Source organism: Artemia sp. Qi Xiang Cuo, chromosome 7 (genome assembly GCF_049724085.1).
Source record: "Artemia sp. Qi Xiang Cuo chromosome 7, ASM4972408v1, whole genome shotgun sequence".
In the NCBI taxonomy this organism is placed as follows: Eukaryota; Metazoa; Arthropoda; class Branchiopoda; order Anostraca; family Artemiidae; genus Artemia; species Artemia sp. Qi Xiang Cuo.
In genome coordinates, this window is record NC_142800.1 from 69,674,720 (window position 1) to 69,700,836 (window position 26,117).

General features: G+C 34.7%; 1 protein-coding gene across 1 annotated transcript in view; it reads left to right on the forward strand.

Annotated features, from left to right (window-relative positions):
* The window catches only part of LOC148950640 (uncharacterized), a 140,387-nt gene that overhangs the window by 108,270 nt on the left and 6,000 nt on the right, over positions 1 to 26,117 (forward strand). The window contains exons 22-28 of the mRNA XM_089092532.1: positions 2,860 to 3,139; positions 10,285 to 10,496; positions 11,824 to 12,160; positions 14,821 to 14,979; positions 17,153 to 17,412; positions 19,606 to 19,883; positions 22,857 to 23,047. Of these exons, the coding sequence (XP_088948658.1) occupies positions 2,860 to 3,139; positions 10,285 to 10,496; positions 11,824 to 12,160; positions 14,821 to 14,979; positions 17,153 to 17,412; positions 19,606 to 19,883; positions 22,857 to 23,047 (1,717 nt within the window). The remainder of the gene's footprint in view (positions 1 to 2,859; positions 3,140 to 10,284; positions 10,497 to 11,823; positions 12,161 to 14,820; positions 14,980 to 17,152; positions 17,413 to 19,605; positions 19,884 to 22,856; positions 23,048 to 26,117) is intronic.

Here is a 26,117-nt window from a genome sequence, read left to right on the forward strand (position 1 = left end):
AAATCCTCCTCTGTTTTTCAGAGCGCCCATGCTTCAGAGCCATATTTGACCACTGTCATCACCTTAGCTTCCAATATTTTAATCTTAGGTTCGTAGCCTTATCTTCCTATGCTTCCGAACTTTTTTCTATTTTGATTCTTCACCACTATAATGCTTACAAAGCTTGCATTATAAGCAATCTTGTTTTGTATGTTTTAATTGGGCTAGGTTAACGCTTGTATTGGGAAGGCCTTGGGAATAGGGGAAGGCCATATACCCAGGACCTTCAATATACCCAAATCTAGGTTATTTGTAAATAGAAATTGTTCCTAGGATGATAGTGAATCTTGGAGCAACCAAGGAATAGGAGAGGCTTGTTGTCGCTTTCTTAATAAGTTAATTCCTCGTCAAAAATCTTATGTGTAAAATATTGTGAGGAATTGAATGGACTAAACTCAAGGTAGTTTCTAAGAATAAAAGATAATTTCATATTCTCAAATTCCAATGAAATCGAATATTACATTAGCCAGAGATTAGTGAAGGTTTGTTTTCCATTTTCTTTTTAAGCTAAATACTCATTAAAAAAAATTATATAAATATGAGGAACTGACTTTGAACTCAAGTAAGGTTATATGAACAAGTGTATCGCCATCAATTATTTTCTAGTAAATATTCTCGAGTTGTCTATGCATTTATAATATGATTCTTCACCGCTATAATGCTAATGTCGCTTGTATTATAGTCAGTTTCATTTTTGTTTGATTAAATAACATTGTACTATTTGTGTTGAGAATTTTCCCTTTGAGGGGGGTGGGGTGAGAATTTTTCCGAGTCCATTGATTTTTGAACTATCAACATGAGTTCTGCCTAATGGGAAAGCCCACTGGAATTGCAGTGGGGGTGACCGAGATTTTTGTGTTGACCCATGACAGACAATGTCCACTGGACGGGGGACTGAGATGTTTTCAAATACTGAGAATGGATGTAAAAAGGAGGTATTTCTAGACCGCTACTCTTCGATTTGATATGGTTTAATGAAATTGAATGTTACAATAGTCAAGTAATAGCCTAATTGTTACTCCATACTTTTTAAGTCGAATAAAATTACTTAATGTCATCAGTACAAAATAATTGATTGGGCAATAAAATTTACCATAAGACCAGCAAACCTCTATTAATAAAACTTTGAGACTGAAAAAACCAGAAACTCAAGCGGGTTCCCAAGATCTTTTTTATTTTAATTTCTACCGTTATATTGCTATGTATAAGCAATAAGCTTTTTTATGAAATTGCATATATATTGCTAGTATTCCAAAACTATATTCAATGGGAAGACGAATTATGAAGGATGAAGAATTTTTAAAACGTGTATGATTACTTGCGAACGTGTGTGATGTTGTGAACGTTGTTGTGAACGTTTGAACGTATATGATGAATTGTGAAAATGTATGACATAAACTCGTTGGGAAAATTTATAATGGAAGCTATTAGAACAGTAATAAGGAGAAACAAAAAAGCATAGTTACTCCCTTGTGTTTTCAGTTGTGGAAGAACACATAAATTATATTGACATAAATTGTCAGCTACGAATGTCAGGTACGTTTTAGCACACTTTAGAAAGCATGTCAGGATTGTGAATTCTCTTGAGGTTTTTATATAGCCTACTGGTTTATTGTTATCAACCGACCAGTTTCTGTTGAATTCAGAAATAATAAGTGCATTAATTAGGATTTCAAATTGTGTGTATTTCATCTTTGGTGCAACATAATTCTATTAACTTTCTTAAATATACAACGGGAAGGGGAAGGTATACGCTTTTGAAGAAAGTAAACGCAGGATGTAATTTTTTTTTTTTTTTTGACTAAGGAACTCTCCAAATCGTCGTAATGACAACTACTGTCTTAATCTGTTTGACATTTATATCCCCCCCCCTCCCTTAATTTTCCTGATATGACCCTACTATATGCTTACTTTTGATGACAGCCACCCCCTCCCACCCCCCTGTATATCCTAATTTTTAGAAATTTTCAGCTTTTATGTTCCTTCTGATTTAATATTTTCTTTTTTGTTATCTGGTTAAGGACAACCTTTGGTTGTTGGCGTGGGAAATTCACAATTTGCTTCAGAAGCTAATTGTCATTAATTATAAGTTCGTTTGTTGTTAGTATTTTCCTTCTGAAATATCGGATAACGAATCATTTTGGTCACTCCATACCATTAAAATTGCTGCAGGAAACAAAATATCTGACCGTTTTACTTACTATGAGTATCATTATATAGTTAATTATAGCAAAATTTGCTGTTTTCTACGATTTATGACGAAGGACAAAAATAATGAAATGAATGATCATTTGGATCATTCTGCAAAATCACAAATAATAATGATCGTTCAATTTTAATCTATACTTTTCAATTTAAACCATTATCTTCCAATTTAAACTTTATTCTTCAATTTAAACAATATTCCTTAATTTAAATCATTGTTCTTCAATTTAAACAATATTCCTTGATTTAAATCATTGTTCTTCAATTTAAACCATTATCCTCCAATTTAAACTTTATTCTTCAATTTAAACAATATTCCTTAATTTAAATCATTAAACGCCTACTAGTTTGTTGTTACCAACCAACCTGCTTCTATTAAAGTCTTATTTTATAATTTACACTGTATGTATTTCATGTATATTTGTTATGGTAAGAATTGTTGTTTTCCCGGATTGGTGATGAAGGAAAAATAGATAAAAAAACTTATTAAATTAACAGATCATTCAGCATCTGGGATCAAGCCTCAGCTATTATCTAATTCTCTTCATCTTTTAGTAGCTTTAGTCATCGCTGTAGTTATTAATTTTGAATTGAATAGTTTTGTCTTTGTTACAGATATGGCGGGTATACACAGACACTAAACGGTCAAATGCAACTTCATTATTTATCAGCTGGGATTCTTGGTCTCATAACGGGTCTTTTCAATTTTTGCCATCTCTGAGCGTGGTCAAAACTAGTCGATGGACAAATTTGACTTGGACAGAGGAGAAAGACGCTATATTCACTGGTTTGACTCCTTATACAACGTACAATTTCACGCTTTACCTGAGGCAGAAAGAAAGCAAAGAAGAATATCCGTCAAGAATCTATAAAAGTTTTACTACGCCTATTGCAGGTAAGGAAATAAATATTCCTAAAATCATCGTACATTGTAACCCACATTATACAAAAGTTATGCTACTCTGCTAAAAGTTATGACCTAATATTTCAAGAGGCGACAGAGTAGCCTTTAGAACAGTGGTTCCCAACCGCTTTTAGGCTATGCCCCCTAACCTAAGCATTTCTGAAATCATGATGCCCCCCTTGTGATATTTAAATTTTGTAATTCAAAATTTTCATTTGTTTACCAGAAGGAAGCTTAAAAGGCTATTTACTTGGTATCTTTTTTGGGTCGTCTTCTAAGCATATTTTATACTAATGAAAAACGTTGTCGAAATATAGCACCTTTTAAACAATGCATAACGTCATTGCAATACTACCATGTCTTTTTTGCTCTTTAAATATATATGAATGTGACGTCATTCACACGATTTTTCTTTTTGTTCTAAAATTAAGATTCTCTAAATTTAAGATATTAAAGTATAGCCAGACGAAGGGTACACATCCTGCCCATGGCTCACCAAAATATTGCCATGCCTTACTGGTGGGGCCTGCGATCCCCGTTTGGGAATCACGGCTCTAGAAGGAGCCACGCACTGCAGTAACTTAAAGACTGAAAAGACCACCTACAGTTAATTTGTTCAAAAATAGAATGTGAATAGAATCGTCACCTTCAAACATAACAACTTCGGAGTCCATTATTATAAACGGTCGATTACATGTTTGTGTTTCATCGTTTGTGTCGTATTTTGAGCGTTTTTAAAGAAAAGAAGAAAAAGGATACGTCCCAACGCCATTTTAGGAACTCGTGAAACGCTTGTGAGTTTTGCCTTCTTTGAGGGTAATCAAAACTAGTCTGTGGACAAACCTGGCAAGGGAAAAAGAGAAATGTGTTCTATTCACTGGGTTGCCTCCTTTTCTAACGTTCAATTTTACGCTTTACCTGAGGCAGAAAGGAAGAAAGAATATACGGAAGTTTTCTACGCATATTGCTTGCAGCGAAAAGAAATGTACCCATAATAATAATTTATTTTAGACCCATATCGTATTAACGTTTTGCCACTCATGGAGTAAGAAAGGGAGACAAAAGGAAAACAAAATTAAAATAAATATCATTTAATAATACAAATTAAGGTATGATGTTGCGAATATTAAAGGAATACTGAACCTGAAATATTTTTGTGCAGCATAGTCGACTTTTCTGTTAAATCTACGACATCAAAGTTATAAACTACTATTCCACTACTATAGTTAAGGCTTATATAGTAAAAATTCATAATATCTGAAATAAAATGATTATATTTCTTTAACCTCAATAAACACCAGAAAGATAAAGGGTAATGATAACAGAAAGTAGAATAAGTAGAATAAGTCCACCCAGGGCAAGTCTGTTATAGTTCCCGTGTTTAGCAACAATATTAGAGTAACCAGTTTCTATCCTCCATTCAGTAATGCAAATAGCGGTGACGTGGGTTAGAGAGAGAAAGAGAGAAAATTCATTTTTATCAAAGACCAATATTCACAAAAAAAATATATAAAACAGACCTGACACGTGAAAATCTATACAGATTTGTTTGAGGCAAGACTCGCTATTTTATTTACTCGTATATACATTGAAAAAAACCTAATCACATATATAATGGGAAAAATATCATAATAAAGCAATCATATAAATAAATAAGAAATAAACCTCATGGGAACCACAAACCAATCCTTACACAAGACAGAATACAGCCCCCCCCCCTCAGCCATCCCTATTCATTAAGAAATTCTTTAACCTATTTTTAAAAGAGGACACACTTTCAGCCATCCTAGTGCTTTCCAGAAGATTGTTCCATACCGAAATACCCAGATGCCTAAATACAAAACTAGACCTAGCAGTGTGTCGTCTCTCATGTACTAGGTCCGCAGAATTCCTAGTATCATAAGAATGGTACGCAGAATTCGATGATAAAACATCACAAAAATAATTAGGTGCTAGTTTATTTAAACACTGATACACAAAAATACCTGTCTGATAATCTCTCAACTGCCCAACATTTAAAACATTAAAATGGTGATAACAATCCAATGTACTTTCACAATTTTCAAAATCACCGAGCAGGCACAGTGCTGTATTCTGCACAATTTGTATCCGTTTAAAATTTACAACAAAATTACAAGCCCATACAAAACAACCGTATACAATGTAAGGATGAATAAGTGAATTATATAAAATTTTCAAAACTGAAACAGGAAAACCCTGTCTAAATCTACGAATCAGTCCCAAGCCCCGCATAACTTTCACCGATACGATTTCAATAAGTTTTTGCCAATTTAAATTGCAATCAATCTGAAAACCAAGATACCTTGTATCAAATATCTGCTTAATCTCTGTACCATTAAAATTAACCAAACCGAAAACATTATCAATAACTGCAGTACGACTAAAAATCATGTAATTAGTTTTACTCACATTCACTGCTAAGCAACTAAGACTAGTAAAAATATGCAGGTCAAGTAGCACTTTATTTGCTTTTGAAACAAGCTCACTCAAAGCCTTTCCAGCAATCGTTATAGCTGTGTCATCCGCAAAGTTGTTATGGCGGTTTCAGGAATGTAGAACTGTAATGTGTCAACTTAAATATAAATATAAAAGCGGACCTAACTCAGAACCTTGCGGTACTCCACATGGTACAAAACGAGGTGAACTGACAATATCCCCCGCGACTAGACGCATTGATCTACCATACAAATACGAACGAAACCAATCAATCGAATTTCCTTTTATCCCTAAATGTGACATCCTATCTAACAACAGCTCAAAATCAACAGTATCAAAAGCTTTCTTAAAATCAATAAAAATAGTTAAAGGAGTAGAGCCGCTCTCGAATACATTATTTAAAACATCAAGAAGGTGATGCACTGCGTGACTAGTAGAATGAGATTTTCGGAATCCAAATTGCGTGTCACATCAAAACCCAAGAGAATTAAGGTAGGAATATAGTTTCTTATGAAAAACCTTTTCAAATATTTTTGAGAACAGTGGCAGAATCGATATAGGTCTCCAGTTTAACATTTCTCTTTTGTCACCAGCTTTATGTAAAGGTATAATTTTTGCTTGTTTTAAAGCATCTGGGAACTGACCTCTTTCCATAGATAGGTTCACTAAGCATAGAAGACAAGGCAAAACGTAAGCGGCGGCATCCTTAAATGCTTTACGGCTAAGACCGTCAATTCCTGCTGAAATCGACTTTACTGTTTTCAGTGCGTCCTCGAGATCAGATTGAGCGTGCTTTACGAATTTAATGGAAGGACCTTCCCCACGGTCATCAATAAGCAGCTCATTTTTATACCCATGGTCAGCAGCATCATTTTAACATCAATTCCAACATTTGAAAAATATTTACAAAACTCATCACTAACACCTTTTTTGCCTATAACTTGTTTTTCACCAACTAAAGTTCATCCACCGGATCTATAATGTTATTACCACGCAGTGCCTCGTTTTTCACTTGCCAAGTTTCATTAACGTCACCGGTTTTATCACGAAACTTCTCTGAATAATAATGTGTCATTGATGACCTTCTGAGGGAATTCACATTGTTCCGAATTTTCCTAAATTCTTCAAGGTTTTGTTGCGTTGGAGAATCAAGGTACAACCGATAAAGTCTGTTCCGTTCACTAATTTTTTCCAAAATTTTATTCGTTACCCACGGTTTCTTTGGGACATTTTTCTTCTTACGAACAACCTTCACAGGGCAACACTTATCATAAATAGGTGACGATATTTTTAAAAAAGTTTCAAACGCCGCCGATGCGTTTTCTTTTTCATTCATAACTTTCTCCCAAGAAACTATACTTATCTCTTCTAGAAACTGTTTAAGATTTTCCGGCTTAAGGTCCCTAACTGTCGTTTTCTCCATTTTAAAAACCTTTTTTCCAGTGTCCCAAATTACGCACGCCAAAGGAAGATGGTCAGAACCTGGACATATGATCACGTCGCAATAACTTTTCGGTATAAGATTCGCCGATAAATAAATAATATCAATAAAGGTAGCCGGCTGACTAGTAATCCGTGTCGGTATTTCTGCTACCGGAAAAAAATTGTGCGACAACATAAGATTAAAAAAGTCAAGGTTAGAACTACGTAAATTAAGAAGATTAAAATTAAAATCACCAATAAGAACCCGATCCAATTTCGTCACCACTGTATCGGAAATAAACTTATCATAATCGCAAAGAAAATCCTCTGGATTAGCACTAAGTGGCCGGTATACTAAACAAACTAACAACTTTTTCTTCTCCGAAACTTCAATCTCAATAGAAAAAGTTTCGATCTTACCTTCAATCCAACAATTTAAATCCTTCTTTACTGTGTATCTTATTTGATCCTTAATTAGAAATACAAGTCCACCCCGCATCATAGAATTTCTTGATTTTGAAACCAGCTGGTACCATGGAAAAGTATATGATGGGAGAAAGCTATCCTGTGTAAGAAAAGATTCGCATATACCCAACACATCAATTTTACCACAACATGAAGTGACAGTTCCACTGGCCAATACATAAATCCGTATTTGTCACATTAATTACATTACTATTCATAATATCAACATATCTACTATGCCTCATCGATCTATAATTAACTTCAGCTGGTTCATTTGCCACGTGATATAACAATGCGTCATCAGTACGAAAGGGATTATTTCCAAGTGACCTCAAATGCGAAGGGTTAAAGCACGAAGCGATTAACCTTATTTAACTTCACTGACAATAAATGATTATATGCCCCTGGTTGACGGAGGACAAAACCTATGAATGGAAAACTAATGCTAAACTGCAAAAATAAATGAAAAACCAATGATACGTAACTAAAATTACTACAAAGAAAGAATAAACTTATGAAGATATGCTAACTAATAATATATGCAAAAAATGACACACGCATCAGAAGATTTCTTCTAGCGACCAGAGCCTCCGGGGTAAAGAATCGCTAGTTTCACGAACGAAAATTCGACCTTGGTCGGACCATTCACACTTGTTTTTCTCTTGTTTCACCCAAATTTATCTCTAGCCGCATTTAAAATATCACGCTTCTTGCGCCTAAGGTTTTCGCACAAAAAGATCCCGTTTTTTGCAAGTTTAGGCTTAGCTTTGAAGATAGACTTTGCAATCTCTTTGTTACAGAGCTTCACTATAACTGGCTCTACTCTGTCAGGTCTACTTGCCGGGTTGTTATTCAGGCTCAGTCTATGTACACTAATAATATCGGAATCGGCAATATTTACAAGGCCCATTTTTTCGCGGATCACACTCCACATGGTACTGTTTATGTCAACCATAGCGGGCTGCTTGACACTATGAAATAGAAGCGAGTCCAGTTTCCCCTCTTGTTCGAAATCGTCCAGTTTATTTTCTAAACTATGAACTTTTTCTTCAAGCAAATCAATCTGATGATAGATTCCTTTGAGAGATTTTTCCAGAAGCAAAAATCTGGGGGTGTATTCTACAGTAATTGCATCACAGATTTCAGAGACAATAATTTCCGTCGGAAAGTTACCAACCCCTCGTTCATTTGATTTTTCCTGTACCTTGCGCTGAATATCCTTCCTAATGTTTTCTTTCATTTGATCGATTTCCTGCTCAGACGCTACCAATTGAGCTCGAAGTCCACTCACATCAGCAGAAGTGCTGCTGGCAGATCCGTCCTTATTTGTGTCACTTAGATTTTTAGCTTTTTTCAATACATCAAGATAAATTTCTGGAAAAGAACGAAGTTCTTCGAACGCTTTTTTTACTCCTTTCGTTATTCTCTTGGATGCCTCCTCTTTGTTACTCTCGTAATCTACGAGTTGGCCATCTATGATGAGTTGCTGATCATGCGACCCATAACAGAATACCCGATACTTCGTTGAACCCGTTGCAGTCTTCACCGTCTCAATAATCCTGACTGGCCAAAGGGGATACCCCGCAAATCGTGCTAAAGCTATGTAACCTTCCTTAAACTGGTTAGATGAAGGAGCCATTACGAAAATGAATAAAGTCACTAAACAAAGACTTACACGCAAGGGGGGCTTTTTAATTCCCCCCCCCCTTTCCAATAAACGCCTTCTAAATATCCAAATTAAAGCTCTGAATCGTAACCACAAGTATTCACAGAATTGACCAACAAACAGTAAGGCCCAACCAACAAATAGAACCATACGGTATCTATATTTCTCTCAATTTCTGTACTTTAACTACTGTCTATGTGTAACAAACTATCCATTGTACTGTACTAACTGCATTATGATTGTACTGTGTTTACTATGACTATGCTATGTCTACTAATAAGGTAAGTTAAAAAAAATTCATAATTAAAAAATTATGCATTGAGTACAAGATACTAATCCCCCAACAGTTCCTATATGTATATATGCTATCTATACTGTATTATCCAACTATGTCTATTATAGACTATACTATGTCTATACTATCGATTCGCGTGAAATTATTGTTGACATTTGTATGCATTCTGACTATCTGTTTTTGATCACGATCAGTAGGAAAACAATATGCCAAGTATTTGATGATAATCTCTAGTAAGTAAAAAAAAGAAGTCAGATCAAATAATGATGGAAGACGTATTTCAACGTTAGGTCACATACTATAAATATAAATTTGTAAACGTCATTATTACACAAAACTCGCTCTGGGTCCCTTTGAGGGCTAGGTCTTGAAGATTTCAATCCACCATTTTGACCTCCCTGGTCCGTCAAAGACTAATGAAAGTGTTTAGTTTAAACTATATTGAATTTATAAGTAAGTAAGTATGTATTAGTTAATAAGTTGAGTGTAGCCTTCAGTCTTCAGCTAATGAAAAGTCATGTGCAAATGTTGCCGATCCCACCTACGGTTAATTACAGGGCTCTTTTCTGATTTGTGTATTTTATGCTACATTCAGAATGAACACCCTAAACCTATATATATTGGAGTTGATCCCACATAGGAGTTATCTGGAAGAAATAAAAGGGTGTTGACCTATTTTTTAGACCACCCCGTGAGTCCCTTCTCCTGAGTTGTGTCTTCTGCTTCTTTGTGTTTTCTTCTCTGTTCGGTGCATTATTTTGGGTGCTCTTGTTTAGTTCTAGAATGTTAGTGTGTTATTGTATTTGTTCTCTATTATACTTTTCATTTCAGAGCCTAGCCCACCGCAGGAGCTAAAAGTATCAGAAAATTCTAAAAATGAAGTTGTTCTTACTTGGAAAGAACCACTCCAGTCTAATGGGCCCCCTCCAACTTACAGAGTGTTTGTTTCGCCACCGTTCCCGTCTACATCCTTTAGAATAGGAGATGAAACTGCCATGGTTCTGAGAGACATGTTCAAATTTGGCACTGAGTATAATTTTTGGGTAAGCTCTATCTTCTTCTCTTATCTCTCCAACTCTCTTCCTTGTTTTTTCCTTCTATTTTTGTAAACTTTGCTTTCATTTATTACATTATTCTTCCTTTTTTTAATCTTTAAATTTAAAAGGAATAAAGAGTTTGATATGAAAGCTCTAAAACTATGTACCTGTGATACATCTCATTAAATTAAAAAATTACCTGATAGCTAAATTCATTTGCTCAGAGTCTAAAATTAGGTTGTCTACATGTCATTCGTTGGTCTAACTCAGCTATCAGGCTGATGAAACAGTGAAGTTGCTCACATACCTGGGATTAATTGTGTGCTGACATGGAGCCCTGGATATACAGATATTGACAGGAACGGCCGGAGCGAATGCCATTTTTGTGTCTCATGAAACGAGTCTTCCACAAGTCGATCTCTAGTCGCTGCAGCAAAGTACGGACATATTGTTCCTTTGTGTCGGACATATTGGTCGGTTCAGTAGTCGAGTCAATTTACAAAATTAGCAGCCTTCCCACCCATCCCCCCCCCAAACAAAATTCCAAATATATTTCAATATAAAAAAAGTGCATATAATCTATTCAAGTGTAGTGTGGATTTTAAATTTTGCATAAGAAATTCTGATTAGTGCTACATAAATTCTGTTAAAGTTCTACATCAAATTATGCTAAATTATTATATTACAGTTTTACATCTATACACCATCCCAGAGGTTAAGTCAAATGTTTGGATTTGTATCTTTTAATTGGCCTTATAAGTAATGGGTCCTTCATCAGCTCTTTATGATATCCGAGTGCCCCCAAGCAGTGAAAAAAAGAAAAGAAAAAAAGAGGAGACGTGAATGGTATCCATGGAAAAAAGTGATTTTCCTTGTTGTTCGAGCCAGGGGGCTGTAAATTTCCTGCACGGTGTTTTCAGCAATAGCGATTCCAATGGTATGCTTTATGTTCCGGCTCAACTCTATTTTTGAGGGGCTTAACAGTATTTTTTTTTAATTCCATAAATTTATTCTCAAAATAATATTTTAAAATTATGAATAGTCGAGATAAAAGTTAGAACTCCTGAATTAGCTATTTTCTCTCCCGCTAGTTTTATTTTTGCTGTTTTTTAACGCGTTCTTTAATTTTTGGTTACCATGGACCGTGGTTCGTTCTTTATTGTGCTGCAGCTGCTATTCCAACCATGATAAATATGAACGTTGTCATGTAAGTTTTATTTTACCTGTCACAAATGGAAACTTGGCAAGAAGCCTAACATGGCCAAGTTTTAGATGCTTGGAAATTGAAAAAAAAAGAAAAGAAAATCAAACAGTCTTTTCTTTGCCATTACAGGTCACTGCGGAAAACCAACTGTACGTTAGCAACTCTTCAGAACGCGTTTCTCTCACGTATGGTGCAGACACGGTGATGACTCCAGTTTTGAATGTGAGACTAGGAATTATTGATAACACTTCAGTGACTTTAGCCTGGGAGGCTAATGATTTTGCCACAGAATATTCTGTTAAGATTAAGTCCTCAAATTTGTATGAAGCAATAGAGTCAATTTCAACTAAATTGAATGAAATTGACATAAATCTTCTCAGTCCGGGGACAAGCTATACTTTTGAAGTGGCACCGATGAAGAATGATAAGCAGGGACCAGTCCAAAGGATACAAGCTGCTACAAAAGGTAGTTTTTTTTTCTTTTTTTTTCTTTCTTCTTTTTTTTTTGACTGAGTAACGCTGCACTGTTTGTGCATAGACGATTTTAAGTCCCTGGAAGATTGACGTCAATGTGACTTTAACTTTAACATGAACTCGTAGAATATTTATTCTAAGTGTTTTGAATTACCAAAGAGAGTGGAAATGAAATCTGCTTGTTTGAATTGGTGAAGTGAAAACGTACATAACCATGTATATTTTACAAAATTAGATAAAATTGGTATACAATTTTGATGGAAAAAAAAAACACCATATGCAGTTGTATAGTTTTTGGTAGAACCGGATGCTAAATTCAAAATAAAAGAAACGTGAACAATCCGCACAAAAAAATACTAACTAAAAACATATTGCACCAAATTGTTTAAGAAGATGCAGTTTTGGTTCCGAATTCTGCAGTTTTCCCGAAGGTGCAGTTGCACCCTCTGGAATTTCGTCTTGTCTTGTGATACAATTCATTTACAAATAAATAATATACAACAATAAACCCAAAGTGCTTGCTATAAAAAAAAAGTGCAAAGAGCAAGATATTGAGGAGAGGGGCAACCACTTCATAGGCGGAACAATTTCTATTCGTTTCGAGTTTTAATGTTGCTCCTTACTTTTAATGAAAAAACTAGTTTTCTTCATTTAATTTCTGATCATTTTTCAAATAACACCGGTAAATCTGGCTCACCCACTATGAAAAATTCCCTCCCTTCACGGGAAACTCCTCCGTGGAAAGTTTCTCCCACGTAAAATACACCTTCCAGACAATTCCATCCTCACTGAAAATTCCCCCTCCCCTATATGAAATTTCTTGCGGAAGATTTAGCCTGAAAAATTCTCCGTTGCATACTTTCATTTGGAAAAGACTTTCAGTTCTAATTGTTTTTCCGATTACCCCGGAAATCCCCCCTTTCGTGGAAATTATTTCCCGGAAATTCAAACACGCCAAAAATTCAAACTTTAACAATCTGTTGATTCCCAAAGACAACTAAACCTGCAATAGAAAGTTACACGTTAAGCTGTTTGGTGCCATATGTTTTTAAATTAGGTTTCACTGATTCTATGTCCACGTTTCTTTTTTTGAATTTGGCACCCGCTGCGGGAAAAAAATTCATCAGTGAAACCTAAACTAAAAACGTTTTAATTTAAATTGAGAAAAATCGTAAATTTATTTTTAATGAAGAAGATCTCCAAATGCAATTATACAATTTTTTTTTCGTAACGGGTGCCAAATTAAAAAAAAAAGAAACCTAAACTAAAAACACATGGCACCAAACAGCTTTACGTGTAAATTTCTTTTGCAGGTTTAGTTGTCTTTGGGAATCAACAGGTTTTTAATGTTTGAATTTTGCAGACGTAAAGTATTGTCAAATTAAGCTTATTAGCTGTGCTCATTTGTTTTTCGGTTTAACGTGGCCACTCTTACGAAGATGTGATGCTGCTCTAAAGACCTCATAATTTTGATTGACCAAAGAAATATCTTAGAAAATCGTGTCTTCTGATGTAGGCAGAGATAAGAAGGATCCAGGGGGGGATAAATTTTTTCTATTCTGGGTACTTTAGGATTCAAAATAACTTATGACCTCTTTCATTTCCTCTTATCTTTATGAAAATTTGTTTTATTACGTTACGACTATACAAACTTCATACTTGGTTTTGAAAAAAAGAATATTGAAGCTTCATTTAACTAAATTCTATTCTTTACCCCTCCCCCACCCTCCCTGAAAATTTTAAGGTCTTTCAAATTAAATTAAGAAAATTTGCTGTAGAATCAAAATTGTTTAGTTACAGTTAAATAAAAAGAAAGTTCTGTTTTTCCTACCTTTTCTTGTTTTTTAATTTATTTTGCTTACAAAAAAAAGAAAAAAAAACAGTTGATTTTTTGTCCAAGTATTTCTTCAAGGAAGAACAGATTAGTTATTTTCAATAATAATTATTAACGTTCGAATCAGGCGCAAATGCAAGCAGCCCCTCCCCCCAAAGAAAAATCTTCTTGGTACGATGCGATTAGTTTTGATAATTTCCTTTATTTTTACATAATATGTATGCTTTAAATACAGTGGTGTCAATTGGGGGGGGGGGGGGGGATTTGTGTCGTTTTGGATTCCCAGCCCCCCCCCCCAACCACATCCTCTGTTTATTTTGAAAAATACGTTTTAAAGTATTAAAATGCCCTTTTTTGTATTTTCATTTGAAAAATTAAACAAACGAAAAATTTGGGTAATGAGGATAATGAGTTTTCTTGGGGAGGGACTTTGGACATATTACTATATGTTTCTGAAAATTAAATTACAGCACAAAAATTGTTATATTCACTCTTTTAAAGTCCAATCCTACTTAAGTGAAATTATACTGGGTTCAGCACCGGCTTACCAGCCTGGTAGGATGGAACTGGGGCAAATTTGTCGAGACTAGACCGCACTGAGGGAGGGGGGACGTAACCCGGTTTGACTCCACAAAATTTCCTTCCAACTCGTGCAAAAGTAAGAAAAATACATGTAAACACATTTTTCGGCGTTTTGTAAAGTTTTTTTTTTAACCCCCTCCCGCCGAACAATATCCCTTGATATAGCCCTGAGTATATGGAAAACTTGATTAAACATATGGAAGAATAATTTCGTTTGTTTTTATCATTTATTTTAGGTACTCCCATACCTTCCGTTGGTGTTGTTACATTCAGCCTTCTAAAGCCGGATCCTACCTCGGTAAAATTATCCTGGGTTCAGCCAAAGGACCAAAGGAAGCTTCGCTGGGAATATGGAGTCTATTATGGATTAACATACAAGGAGATGTACCAAAGTGGTAAGCTATATATCTTAATTTCCTCCAAATTAATGTTTATGCCATTTTCCTGTCTTTCTTACTAGCACGGTTATTCTTTATTTTTTAATGGCTGCGTCTTTTCCCAATTTGTTTGAGGTTGTTGTGCGTTTTTGGTAATTCACAAAAATTCTTTTGGATTCACTTTTTCTGAATATCTTCTTCATTTTACCATGAATATTTTTTAGCAAGAGCTGTGGTGCCAGTAATTATGTTCTAAAAGCCGGTAGTTTTGTCACTTGTCTCTGACAAATAATAATATCCTAATATATGTATAATTATTAAGTTGAAAATTGATTATAGGAAATGCCCCTCATATGATAGGTACAAGAAATATGTGAAAGAGTCTTTTCTTAATTAGTGTTTTTTTTTTGTTTTTTTTAGGTGTAGTTAAGAAAAAACACATTATTTTTCCTTTTTTTCGTTTGTTGTTGTGCATTCTTCTGTTTCTTGAAAGTTGTTGGGCTTCATTTTGGATACAGAAAAGCTTTTTTTGAATTTTTTTTCTATCTTCTTCATCTTTTTTTTTCTGTGTGTATACAAAATATCTTTAGTCTAATAAGTTTTGTATACACTGTACCTTGCGAGTAAAACTATTGTGTGTGGCTGTTTGGGTAAAACAAGCAAATTTTTGTATGTGTGTTTGGTCAAATAGCTCGTGGTAGCGAACCGTAAGTAAACAGTTCGTTAGGGGATCTCTAGAAAAAAAGGTTTGATTACAATGTATAAATCAAAAGAAATTGACTTTCATGTTGATACCAAATATTTGAAATTCACTTTGTTTTGTTACCAATCAAACCTAAGAGAATTTGTAAAATGGGGAATGAAAGGGGTAATGTGGAACTTTTTTTTTATTTATTTTTTCTCTTTCTTCTTCATCTTTTATCTCCTTCTTCTATCATTTTTATACATTCCTGAAAAAGGCTTATGTTAGCTGTGCCTCTCACTTTGACTATCAACTGTCTTGGCTTTTTCTCCAATTAGCCATGGATTGATGGCAACTTGATTTAAATTCAAAAATCAACATGTAAAAAGAAGAAATGGGGAGAAGAAAATTTCAGAAATATGGGGAAACAGCAACGAAATACAAAAGAAACAGATGGAAGTATCTAAACAGACCACACAGAGCTTAGTTAGAAGATTATGTATTAATATAAAAAAAATGAGGAATACTTCAAAAGACAAAGGTGATACAATTGGCGAGAAAAAGAAACAAAGAATGAAACGACTTAGAGCAGGAGTGGGGTAAAGAAGGCAACCCCGGTGTGGCAAATTCAGAATGCTATTTTGTAAGAAAAAAACGGTTTCTTCAGCACCAAAGGCAAATAATATGCTCTGTTAGTTTTTTCCTCAAAAGAGACCAATTCTTCAAAGTTTTTGTTTATTGTTTAATTAAAGTTTACTATGAAGATGACAAAACATAAAATCGTGAAGAAGAAAAAACGAGGAAAATAACAGCCAGTAAAAAAAAAAAAAAGAATTATGCAAATATTTCGGTCAAGGTGTCCGCTTGACCGTCCTAGTTTTCTCATTTTTGCAATTTTATGTTTTGTAATGATTAGCCATTCACTCAGTAGATTATTACTTGGAGGAAATTTTGCGACCACAATGAAAAGTGCTATAATATATTCATGCTGTATTTTATTTCTCATTAAAATCCGCAGTTTTATTGCTTTAAATTGCAAATATTCAGAGAATGATTATTCAAGTGTTAATTCTTAATGCCATTGTTATCTGATTTTAATTTGCCGATTACATTTATTTGATATATTCTATGTTGCGATTTAGTTTAATTCCTTACTAGTCGATTTAAGTTCTTCCTTACTAGTCCAAAGCTGAAAACTAATGAAAGCATAGTAACTCAAAAATCTAAATGCATTTTAGCAATATCTAATAGATTTAAATGTGCCGACATTTAAATCAATGTAGACTATTTAATTAAAGTATAAAACTTAAATTACTAATATATGTCTTGGAGGTCCAAGGTTGAAACCATGATACCACAGTACCCGTCACAAACCTTCATGCATGTCAGTAATATCTAATGGATTTAAATGGACCGTTATGTAAATTAAATTACTTAAATAACCTACATATATGTGATAAACTCCATGTTCCAATTCAATTCAATTATAATCTGAATTTATTCTTGCAGGTCCAAGGCTGAAAACAAATGAAACCACAGTAACAGTGAAAAATTTACATGCATGTGAGCAATATCTAATGGAAGTGGTTATTGTTGGTCCTTCTGGTATAGGCCCTGGCTCTGAAAGGCCGCTTCAAGTTGTTACTGACTTCGACCATAAAGCACCACCGAAGTCTTTAATGGTAGCTAGGGACGAAAATGACCCAGAAAGGATGATTGTTGCTTGGAGAGCAGCTTGTCCATCTCTTCAATCAGAAGTTGGCTATATAGTAAGTAATGTCTGGCAACGCTGTTCCTTCTTGGTGAAACTGTGTTTAAATTGCGAAATTGTGCTTTAATTGACATAGCTTAACTATTAAATAGCTTAACTATTTAATACATGTACTCTTCTGAATTGCTTGTACCTTGCGCCTTTTTGACATGCTTACTCAGAAACAGATATAAAACAACTCCGGCGAATTCACTGCTCTTATGTAAAGTATCTTCTCGGTCACCCACCTTGGGGAAATGATTCTTGGGTCACTAGGAGATATGGTATATGGAGATATAGATATAGTAGGCCCCAAAGGTGTCATCACCTTATGCGTTAATATTGTAAAAAACAAAAGCAATAATTACCCATGTTGTCCGATTTCAAACAGTAAATTTGTCGTAGAATTTTGCTCTTTTTTTCGTTGTCGTTTCCTTTCTCTTTTTGTATTGTACTCCGTTTGCTAATGTATTTACAGGGGGCTGTAAAATCAAATCATTCATTTTCAGATGTAAAATACGTTTCTTAAGTACAACCTATCCCCCCCCCAACCGGAAAAATCTTGAAGGTTCTGCGCCCAAGGTTGTTTACACTAGGGCAGACACTGTAGAAAAAATCCTGATTATAAGCAAGCTGAATTTTTAATGTTGCACAGGTTTTTACTCAAGCACCTGTTATATAATAATTTCATTGTTTCTTTCAATGATTTGAAATTTAAATTTCATTTTATTTTAAACCTTTAAATTGTACATGTAAAACCAAAATATCCAGAAGTTAAACTTGGCTGCGAATAAAAAGAACTAAAACTATTTATAAATCGCTTGGGGTGACGACCTATTGTAAGTGTCCTCTCATGGAAATCATAAAAATTTTCTCTCTCTCTCGTGTTTGACTTCTGTGAGTTTTCATATCTAATGTTATTATTGCATCATCTTTTTTATAATCGAGTATTTTTTGATATCTAACGATTTCTTTTGTTTTTTCTACTTTTATTGATTTGGATGTGAAAAGCAAACTCGGTCTTGACTGCTAGTGACAGCGTTTTTAGAATAAAGCTTTATCGCGTCCTGTAACTTGCTGATAATGAGGGTCATGACATTTTATTTGCTGAACAAACTAAAAGGCTACTTATAGAAGCAAAAAAAAACATGCCTGTCAACAGAAAACCTACATTACTAAAAGTAAGAGGGAGGTGGTGGAGGGACTTCTATAGTCTTCCTATGTCATAATGGAGTTAAATTCTTAATTTTACTTTGTACAACCAATACCTGCAACATGAAATGGTGGCCTATATAGACCATTGGGTTTATTTTATGCACTGTTAGGGCATGCAACCCCTGGGGTAGGTGTTTGACACGTATGAAACTGATCAAAAGATTAAGTGACCATCTAATTAAACCATTTGAAGACTAAGGGGCATCCTTTTTCGCTTATTTTTTCCAGATAATTAACATGTTGCAGGAATCGTTGTCTCATTTTATTTTAGTTTTTTCGTAGAACAATCAGTGTTTTCTTCGTTCGAAAAATTGTTAAACAACTGTCAACATGTTGTATTTATTTAAACTTACTCATCATCGCATTTGACACCTTTGTACTGATGTTGTTTCACTCATTTTATTCATGTCTTCTGAATTTTTTATCTCTTTTAGTCTGGCCTACTATGTTTTATTGTGGACGGCTGTTGGAAGCCACTTCTTTGGCACACCAGACCTAAGTGATTAAAAGATAGCTATTTAGTTTATTTATTTGAGTTCTAAGGGTCATCCCTTTTTACTTCTTACCACATAATTAAAATGGCTTAATAATCGTTGCCTCTTTTTGCTTTTATTAAATAATGAAATAAAATTTTTCTTTTTTACAGAATATATAGTATAATAATGCGGTCTTCTGTTGTGGTAAAATTCTTACCTTTAATCTTGAAATCAACGGGTATATTCCTTTAAAACCTTATTCACTATTACTTGTCCTATAGGTTTCATTCATAGATTTTGTAAAGAACGCGATTCAAGAAACGTCAATATTTCCTGGCTCGCCTCCATTCGATATATTTAATTACACTAGCCTACTTGAATCCAAAAATGTCAAGTGAAAATACGCCTTAGTTATGGTCAGGTTCGTGCGCAGAAGGGAGGGACTTAACACATAGTATTAACACACTAACCTTAATACACATTTTTTTTTAAAGTTTTACTCATTATCATTTGTGTTGTAGGTTTCATTGGTAGATCTGGTAAAAAATACGAGCCAGGAGACATCGATGCCTGCTTCTAGGTCTCCATCTGTAAGCCTAAATATCAATGTCAATTGGGGTGGAAACTATTCTGTGACGGTTAGATCAAGCGAAGAAAACTCACGCCCAACAAGTCCGGTCTATTTCTTCGCACCGCCTTTGCCTGTTCCATATCAGCTCTTTGCCATTCCTGAAAAGAATAGTTCATATTTTGTTTATTGGAAGACTGGTGACTTACCCCGAGGAATGAAAAAGAAAAAGTAAGTTCGCTTGAAAGTCTTGGTTTTTTTTTTTTTTTTTTTTTTTTTTTTTTTTTTTTTTTTTTTTTAGTGTTTTAGTGTTTTATGTTGTAAACTTGGTATAAAAAGATGGAGGGGCATAGTGCTTTCTTCCTGCGTTTAATAGCATATTCTTGTAAACGATAAGCCGGCTTTTTGAAAGAGAAGGCTGTGTTTTTCGGCAAATATTTAATCTACGGATGCTCTGGGAAGAAAAACTGTTTGCCCAAGCCATCAAGCAGCATGGTTTGTGAGATTTTATTAGCTTAAATCTTTACCAGAGCCGTTCCTAGGAGGGGAGGGGGATCAGCTACTTCGGTCGCCGCAGCGGGGGGGCCTGGAGGATTGTCCACTTTGCTCAAATTTTTCACTTTAATTCGTTTTCTTTTTTTTGCTTATATGTGAGTTGGGAGGAGGGCGCTGTAATTAATTTTCCCCGTGTGTCACCAGTCCTAGGAACAGCTTTGATCTCTGCAGTAAGCTTTTCTTAAAAGCTAGCATTATAAATTTCAGTTTGTTTAAGTTTGTTCAGTTTGTTCATTTTTATTGACGAAGACCACACTGCCTTTCCATACCAAACAAACACAACTTAAAAACAATAGGGAAATTTTTTTTTTCCAAGACAGTGCAATTTAAATCGGTGAATATTCTTATTTTTTATTATTTTTATTTTATTATTCTTATTTTTTAAAACATGTCTATTGGGGCCGTTACATGGATGACGTAATTTCACTTTGGAATTATGGGGATATTGAACTTCAGGGTTTCCTAGATCATCTTAATACTTATGATAGAAATCTGCAGTTTACCCTAGAAATTGAAATTGAAAATAAACTACCATTTTTAGATGTGCTAATTATCCGTGATTCTAATAATTTTGACTTCACTATCTATAGAAAACCAACGCAAAACAATAGATATCTTAATTTTAATTCAAATCACCCCCCACAAGTTAAAAGAGCAGTTGTAACTTCTCTTATTGACAGTGCCCTGAACATTTGCTCCGATTCATACATAAAAGCAGAAATAAATTCTATCAGAGATATTCTTTTTGGCAACGGATACCCTATTCCTTTTGTCAATAATACGATTAACCGTAGACTAAAAAGACATTTTCGTAAAATCAACGATATTTCACAATGTGAGGCTCCGGAAAAACCCTCTAATATAATCTATCTTCCGTACATCCCAAGAATCACAACAAAAATAAAAAATATTTGCACAAAAAATAATCTGTATTTAGTTTTCACTAATAATTTTAAAATCACAAATTTTTTAAGCTCCGGTAAAGATAAAACCCCAGTTACCCGCCAAAGAGGGGTTTATCAAATACCATGCGATTGTGGCAATTACTACGTTGGCAGAACTCATAAGAATCTGGAAAAACGGATACACCACCATAAAGAAGACATAGACAAAGCGTTAATTGCTAATAATTCTAATAACTCCTTGATTCTGCTTTAGCTAGCAATATTTTTGATAATTCTAGCCACTCAATACTTTTTGAAAAATATTGTCACATAATCAGTAATCGGAGGATAAAACATGTGGTCCGGGAATCAATCGAAATTAGGCTCAAAATAAATAAAAACATATTATTAAAATGGGACTTGGAAGAATATTCACTGAATTCTTTATACTGAAATTTAATTAAAAATGATCTAACAAAATATTTTACTAAACCAATTGACAATAGTATTGAACCCGTTACAAAAAGGCCTTTAAGACTAGCTGCTAAAAAAGCAAGATTAGCTTTGAAAACTTGCAGTTAATAATTTCATTTTATTTCGTTTGAATGAATTCATCGTCTCTCATCATTTTATTTGTCAGTCCTGGTTGAACTTCGTTGAAGTAAGGATACTGGGGCTGTTTTAAAGGTTTTTTAAAAACGTTTTTTTTAAAAAAGAATTTTTAGTTTTAAACTTTGTACTTTAATGTAAGATGGTTTATATATATATGTTTTCTTTAATGTTGTGCTGAAGATAGCCCTTGGACATAGGGTCAAAATATTCACCGCTTTAAATTGCACTGTCTTGAAAAAAATTCACCTATCGGTTTTAAGTTGAGTTTGTTTGTTCATTTTCAGTTTTTTTTTTTTTAATTTTCACTTTTGTTAAATTTTCACGTTTTGTATAAATTTTCAGTTTGTACAGTTACTGGGCTTGACCAGGGGCTGTGCTTTCATGTTGCTTAACTGGAAAAAGTGTGGAGATAATTTTGGGCTATTTTTCGTGTTGATTGGACAAGTTAGCTACTCAAAAGGTTCTATTTTACCTGGTGTAATTTTACCTTAGAGTGGAATTAGTGCTTTAGTGTTGTTATTTAACTGGAAAAAATACGCAGGTGACTCGGGGGCTATTGTTTGTGTTGATTGGTGAATTTGCCTGTGGGGATTCAGTATTAAATAGTAGCTTTCAGGAAACATTGAGGATGATGTAGAATTAAGTTAAAACATATTATGTGTATCCAGGCAGTCAAAAGGGCGTTTCTGCGATATCTCAGGCACGGTTAAGGATGTAAATTAACGGCTTAAGGAAACAAGCTAAAACTTGGACATGGTAGGTATTAGATTTTGACTCTGGTTGACCAAAAGGAACTTATGAAGAGAAATAGTTTTTGAGGAAACAGATTCTTAATATGGTTGAATTGCTTCTTACAGCACTGGCCTGTTTTATTTTTCAAACAACAAATCAGAAGTCTATTAATACACAAGGTAGTACTCATAATAAACTAGTAAGCAGTTAAAGAAAATTATATTACGGTTAGAGTACTATGAGTACTGCACTAATAGTACTAACATTTTTATGGTTAAATATTAAAGTCTGGCTATTTTAACCTTGAAGTATACTCCCTTCGCCTAAATAGTATCCGAAATGGCATTACACTTTCTCGTAATAGCCATATAACTAAGTTCCGCTTTATGTTACTATCCCCTACCTAAGTTGTTTGTTTTAGGATACATTTTGAAATTTTACTCTCTGACGACAAGAATTTCACGACTTATGAAGAAAAACGATCCTTTGAGAATTCAGTTACACTTGAGCCATTGACAGAAGGACAGATTATGTATCTGAAAGTGAAGATGGTCGATGAGGATGGCTATGAATCTATGTTTTCTGAGCCGATTGCTGTTGAACGACCTTTTGGTAAGTCCAAACTTCGTACATTTATCCATTCCTCCAAACGGCTGTAGCTGTGCTCTAGAAAAAAAAATACTGTGAAATGAGACATTAAATATATATGAAAATAGAAAATATGTAGACATATCATTTTTACAACCTATATCACGAAGCATCAAAATTACAACTAATCAAGGTGCGTGGCCCAATCAAATCAGCCATGAGTCACTTTAATTGAGCCATAAATCTGCCATAGACCGCTTAGAAAGTAAAATAAGTATCGCTGGTTCCATTTCAGTGTTGCTTTCTTTTAAATTTTGTTAATAGCATGACTGCATGAACAACCTGGTTTGACCACTCAGTGTGTCTATTATCAAAGAGCGGCTTGGATGACTTCGATCTCTGCATTAACTCGGGCTCTATATCAACATTAGCTCTACTAAGTTGCCTGCTTGGTGGCTGGCCTTTTATAATCTAATTCTAAGATTATAGCTATGTGGAGTTAATCGATTCATGGTCAACCAAAGCAGCCATGGGCCGCTTTATTTGGGCTATAAATCGGCCATGGGTGGCTCAAAAGTAAAATAAGGAAAGCTTTTTCTATTTCGACACGACTTCGTTTTCGTTAATAACGTGACCTTGCATCGGCGACATGATTGGCCCCCATTCGGTGCATGTATTGTGAAAGAGCGGCCTGGAGTGACTTAGGTTTCGGCATTGACGAGGACCCTATGCCGAGATTACCTCGTCTAACCAGCACCTAAGTTCCTAACAGAAATGAAAGGTTTACATTATTTATGTATATAAATATAAGCCGTTTTAGGCAAAACCGATTATTCCTACCTGGATAAGGTTTCCTATAACTCTAACTTCCAGAATATCGTACATTTCAATGTCTAGGTGCAATCCAAAGTTCCGGTACATTTTGTTTCAGAACATTTCAGTGTTTCTTTGTTATTAATGTCCATTAACTTCCCTTGGGACAAGCGGTTGGAAGTGTAGCTATAGCTTATACAGCTTGAACAGAAAAGAAAGATAGTGAAGTAAAAAATAGTTATCAAATCGAGGCTAGAGAAGGGTGTTATTAGCTGCATCATAACACCTCTAAGGGGGTGTGAAGAAGGATAACCCCCCCCCCAGATATACTAGGATGAGATTTTTTTCTTAAGTAGTTTCAAAGGAAATAGATCGAATCTCAGGAAATAAATCTGTTGCTGACTAGTACAGGCTTTACCTAAGGACGTTAAAGATACTGTCCATCTTCCCTTAACACTCAGGCCTTGTTTCTATCTTTAAATGGAACTAGTCCGAACTGACTACTTCCTCACTATTCCTTAACATTGTCAGTACAATATCTTACTTTTATGCTGTCTTGCTTCGTCTGCCAGACCCAGCCTTTTCTTTGGTGTATTATTTCTTTCTTTTTGCTCTCTAGCCACGTTGTACGGAAGGGGTGGTCGTCTAAACTCAGGAGCAGCTCATTCTTGTGTAATTTCTTGTGTCCTTTGCAAAATTCAAAATTGATAGAAGGGCAACCAGCCCCCTTTCCGTGCTCTTTTGCCCCCCCCCCCCCTGGCAGTGTAACCCTCAAAGACAATCGATAAAAATTTTGATATAGCTCTTTTCTGGGATAATTGAAAGGCTCAATAAATTTACCTTGAGGGATGATATGACACCTAAAGCCCCTTATGCAATTAACTGGGAACTCACAGGGACCATTCTGTGGACGAAGAGGATTACATTTGTTTTAGGGGGTGGAAGGGTATTGGAGAGCCCGGAATTGGGCAAAAAAAAACTTCTGTGCTTGATCAGTTTAAAACTTACAGCCGTCCTTAAGCTGGTCCCCGAGACATGGGGCGTAAAACTTTTCTTTTGGCTCGAAACATACATCCTTATGTCTTTGGGCTAAGCAGACCCAAATGCAGAAAAAAATACAGGAAAAGAAATATTGGTTCTGAATGCTTGACGTTAAAACCGTAAGACGCCAGGTCAGGTTAACGCTTCAAAGTCTTTTTTTTTGCAATTTCTTCTTATCCAGCCATCCAATAGGAAGCTTGAAAATGGTCTAAATTTTCAAATGAATTTCAGAGAGAAAAGAAAATAAAAAAATGAAAAATAAAATATAAAAAGGTGAAAAAACGAGGATTTTGTCAGCCAGTGGCGAACCATGAAGAAGAAGAAATAAGCAGATATTTCGACAAGAACCTCCGTTGAGTCGTCCTTAGTGCTAAGCAAAAAACATAGAAACGAAAAAGAAACCAATAACAGTTGAACCTTTTGGAGTGTACCTGACAACAACAGAACAGAAACTAAATAAGAACCAAGGCGGAATCAATAAAAAATGAATCTAACGAGATGATTAAGTAATAACCCTTTGTTTTGCTATATCTTTACCTTGTCTACAAATTCGTTCATCATTTGATGTGCAAATAGGTTCTCTAAAGTTATACCGACCGAAAATATTGATTGAGTCCTTCAAAATTAAACTGTCATAAATTGTACTTAATGAAATATCTCCAGTGGCTTATGTATTTTTTTTATCTCAATTACCTTTTTAAAAGTTTGTGGTAGGCCATTTACAGTAGATATTAAGGTTGCCTCGTCAAAAAGAACCAGATGGGTCGGATTTTCGAAAATATGCAGGGCCAATGCTGAATCAAAGTTGTCATTGTTATTTTTAAATCTGAGGGACTTATCTATTGAAATTTTTTGTTCATGCAAACGTTCACCTAGTTGTTGATGGGTCATACCAATATAAAATTTCCCACATGGACATGGGATTCTGTAGACACCACTACCCATTACAGGGGGTCAGTTTTATCCTTTCCTGAGTTGAAAAAATGTTCAACGTTTTGTTCAGTTTTGAAAGAAACAGAAAGATTATGTTTTTTTAAAATTTTTACAATTTTATCGCCAAGTTTTGGGATTTATGGTAAAGTGATGAAACTTTTTTTTCTCAATTGCCGGTGTAACTGAATCAAGGGGGACGGGCTCCCTGTTTTCTTGTTTTATCTTTTTTAATTGTCTTTCTATGATATTTTCAATAAGTTTTATTGGGTAACCATTGCAGAATAGAATATCCTTGACATAGTTTAAT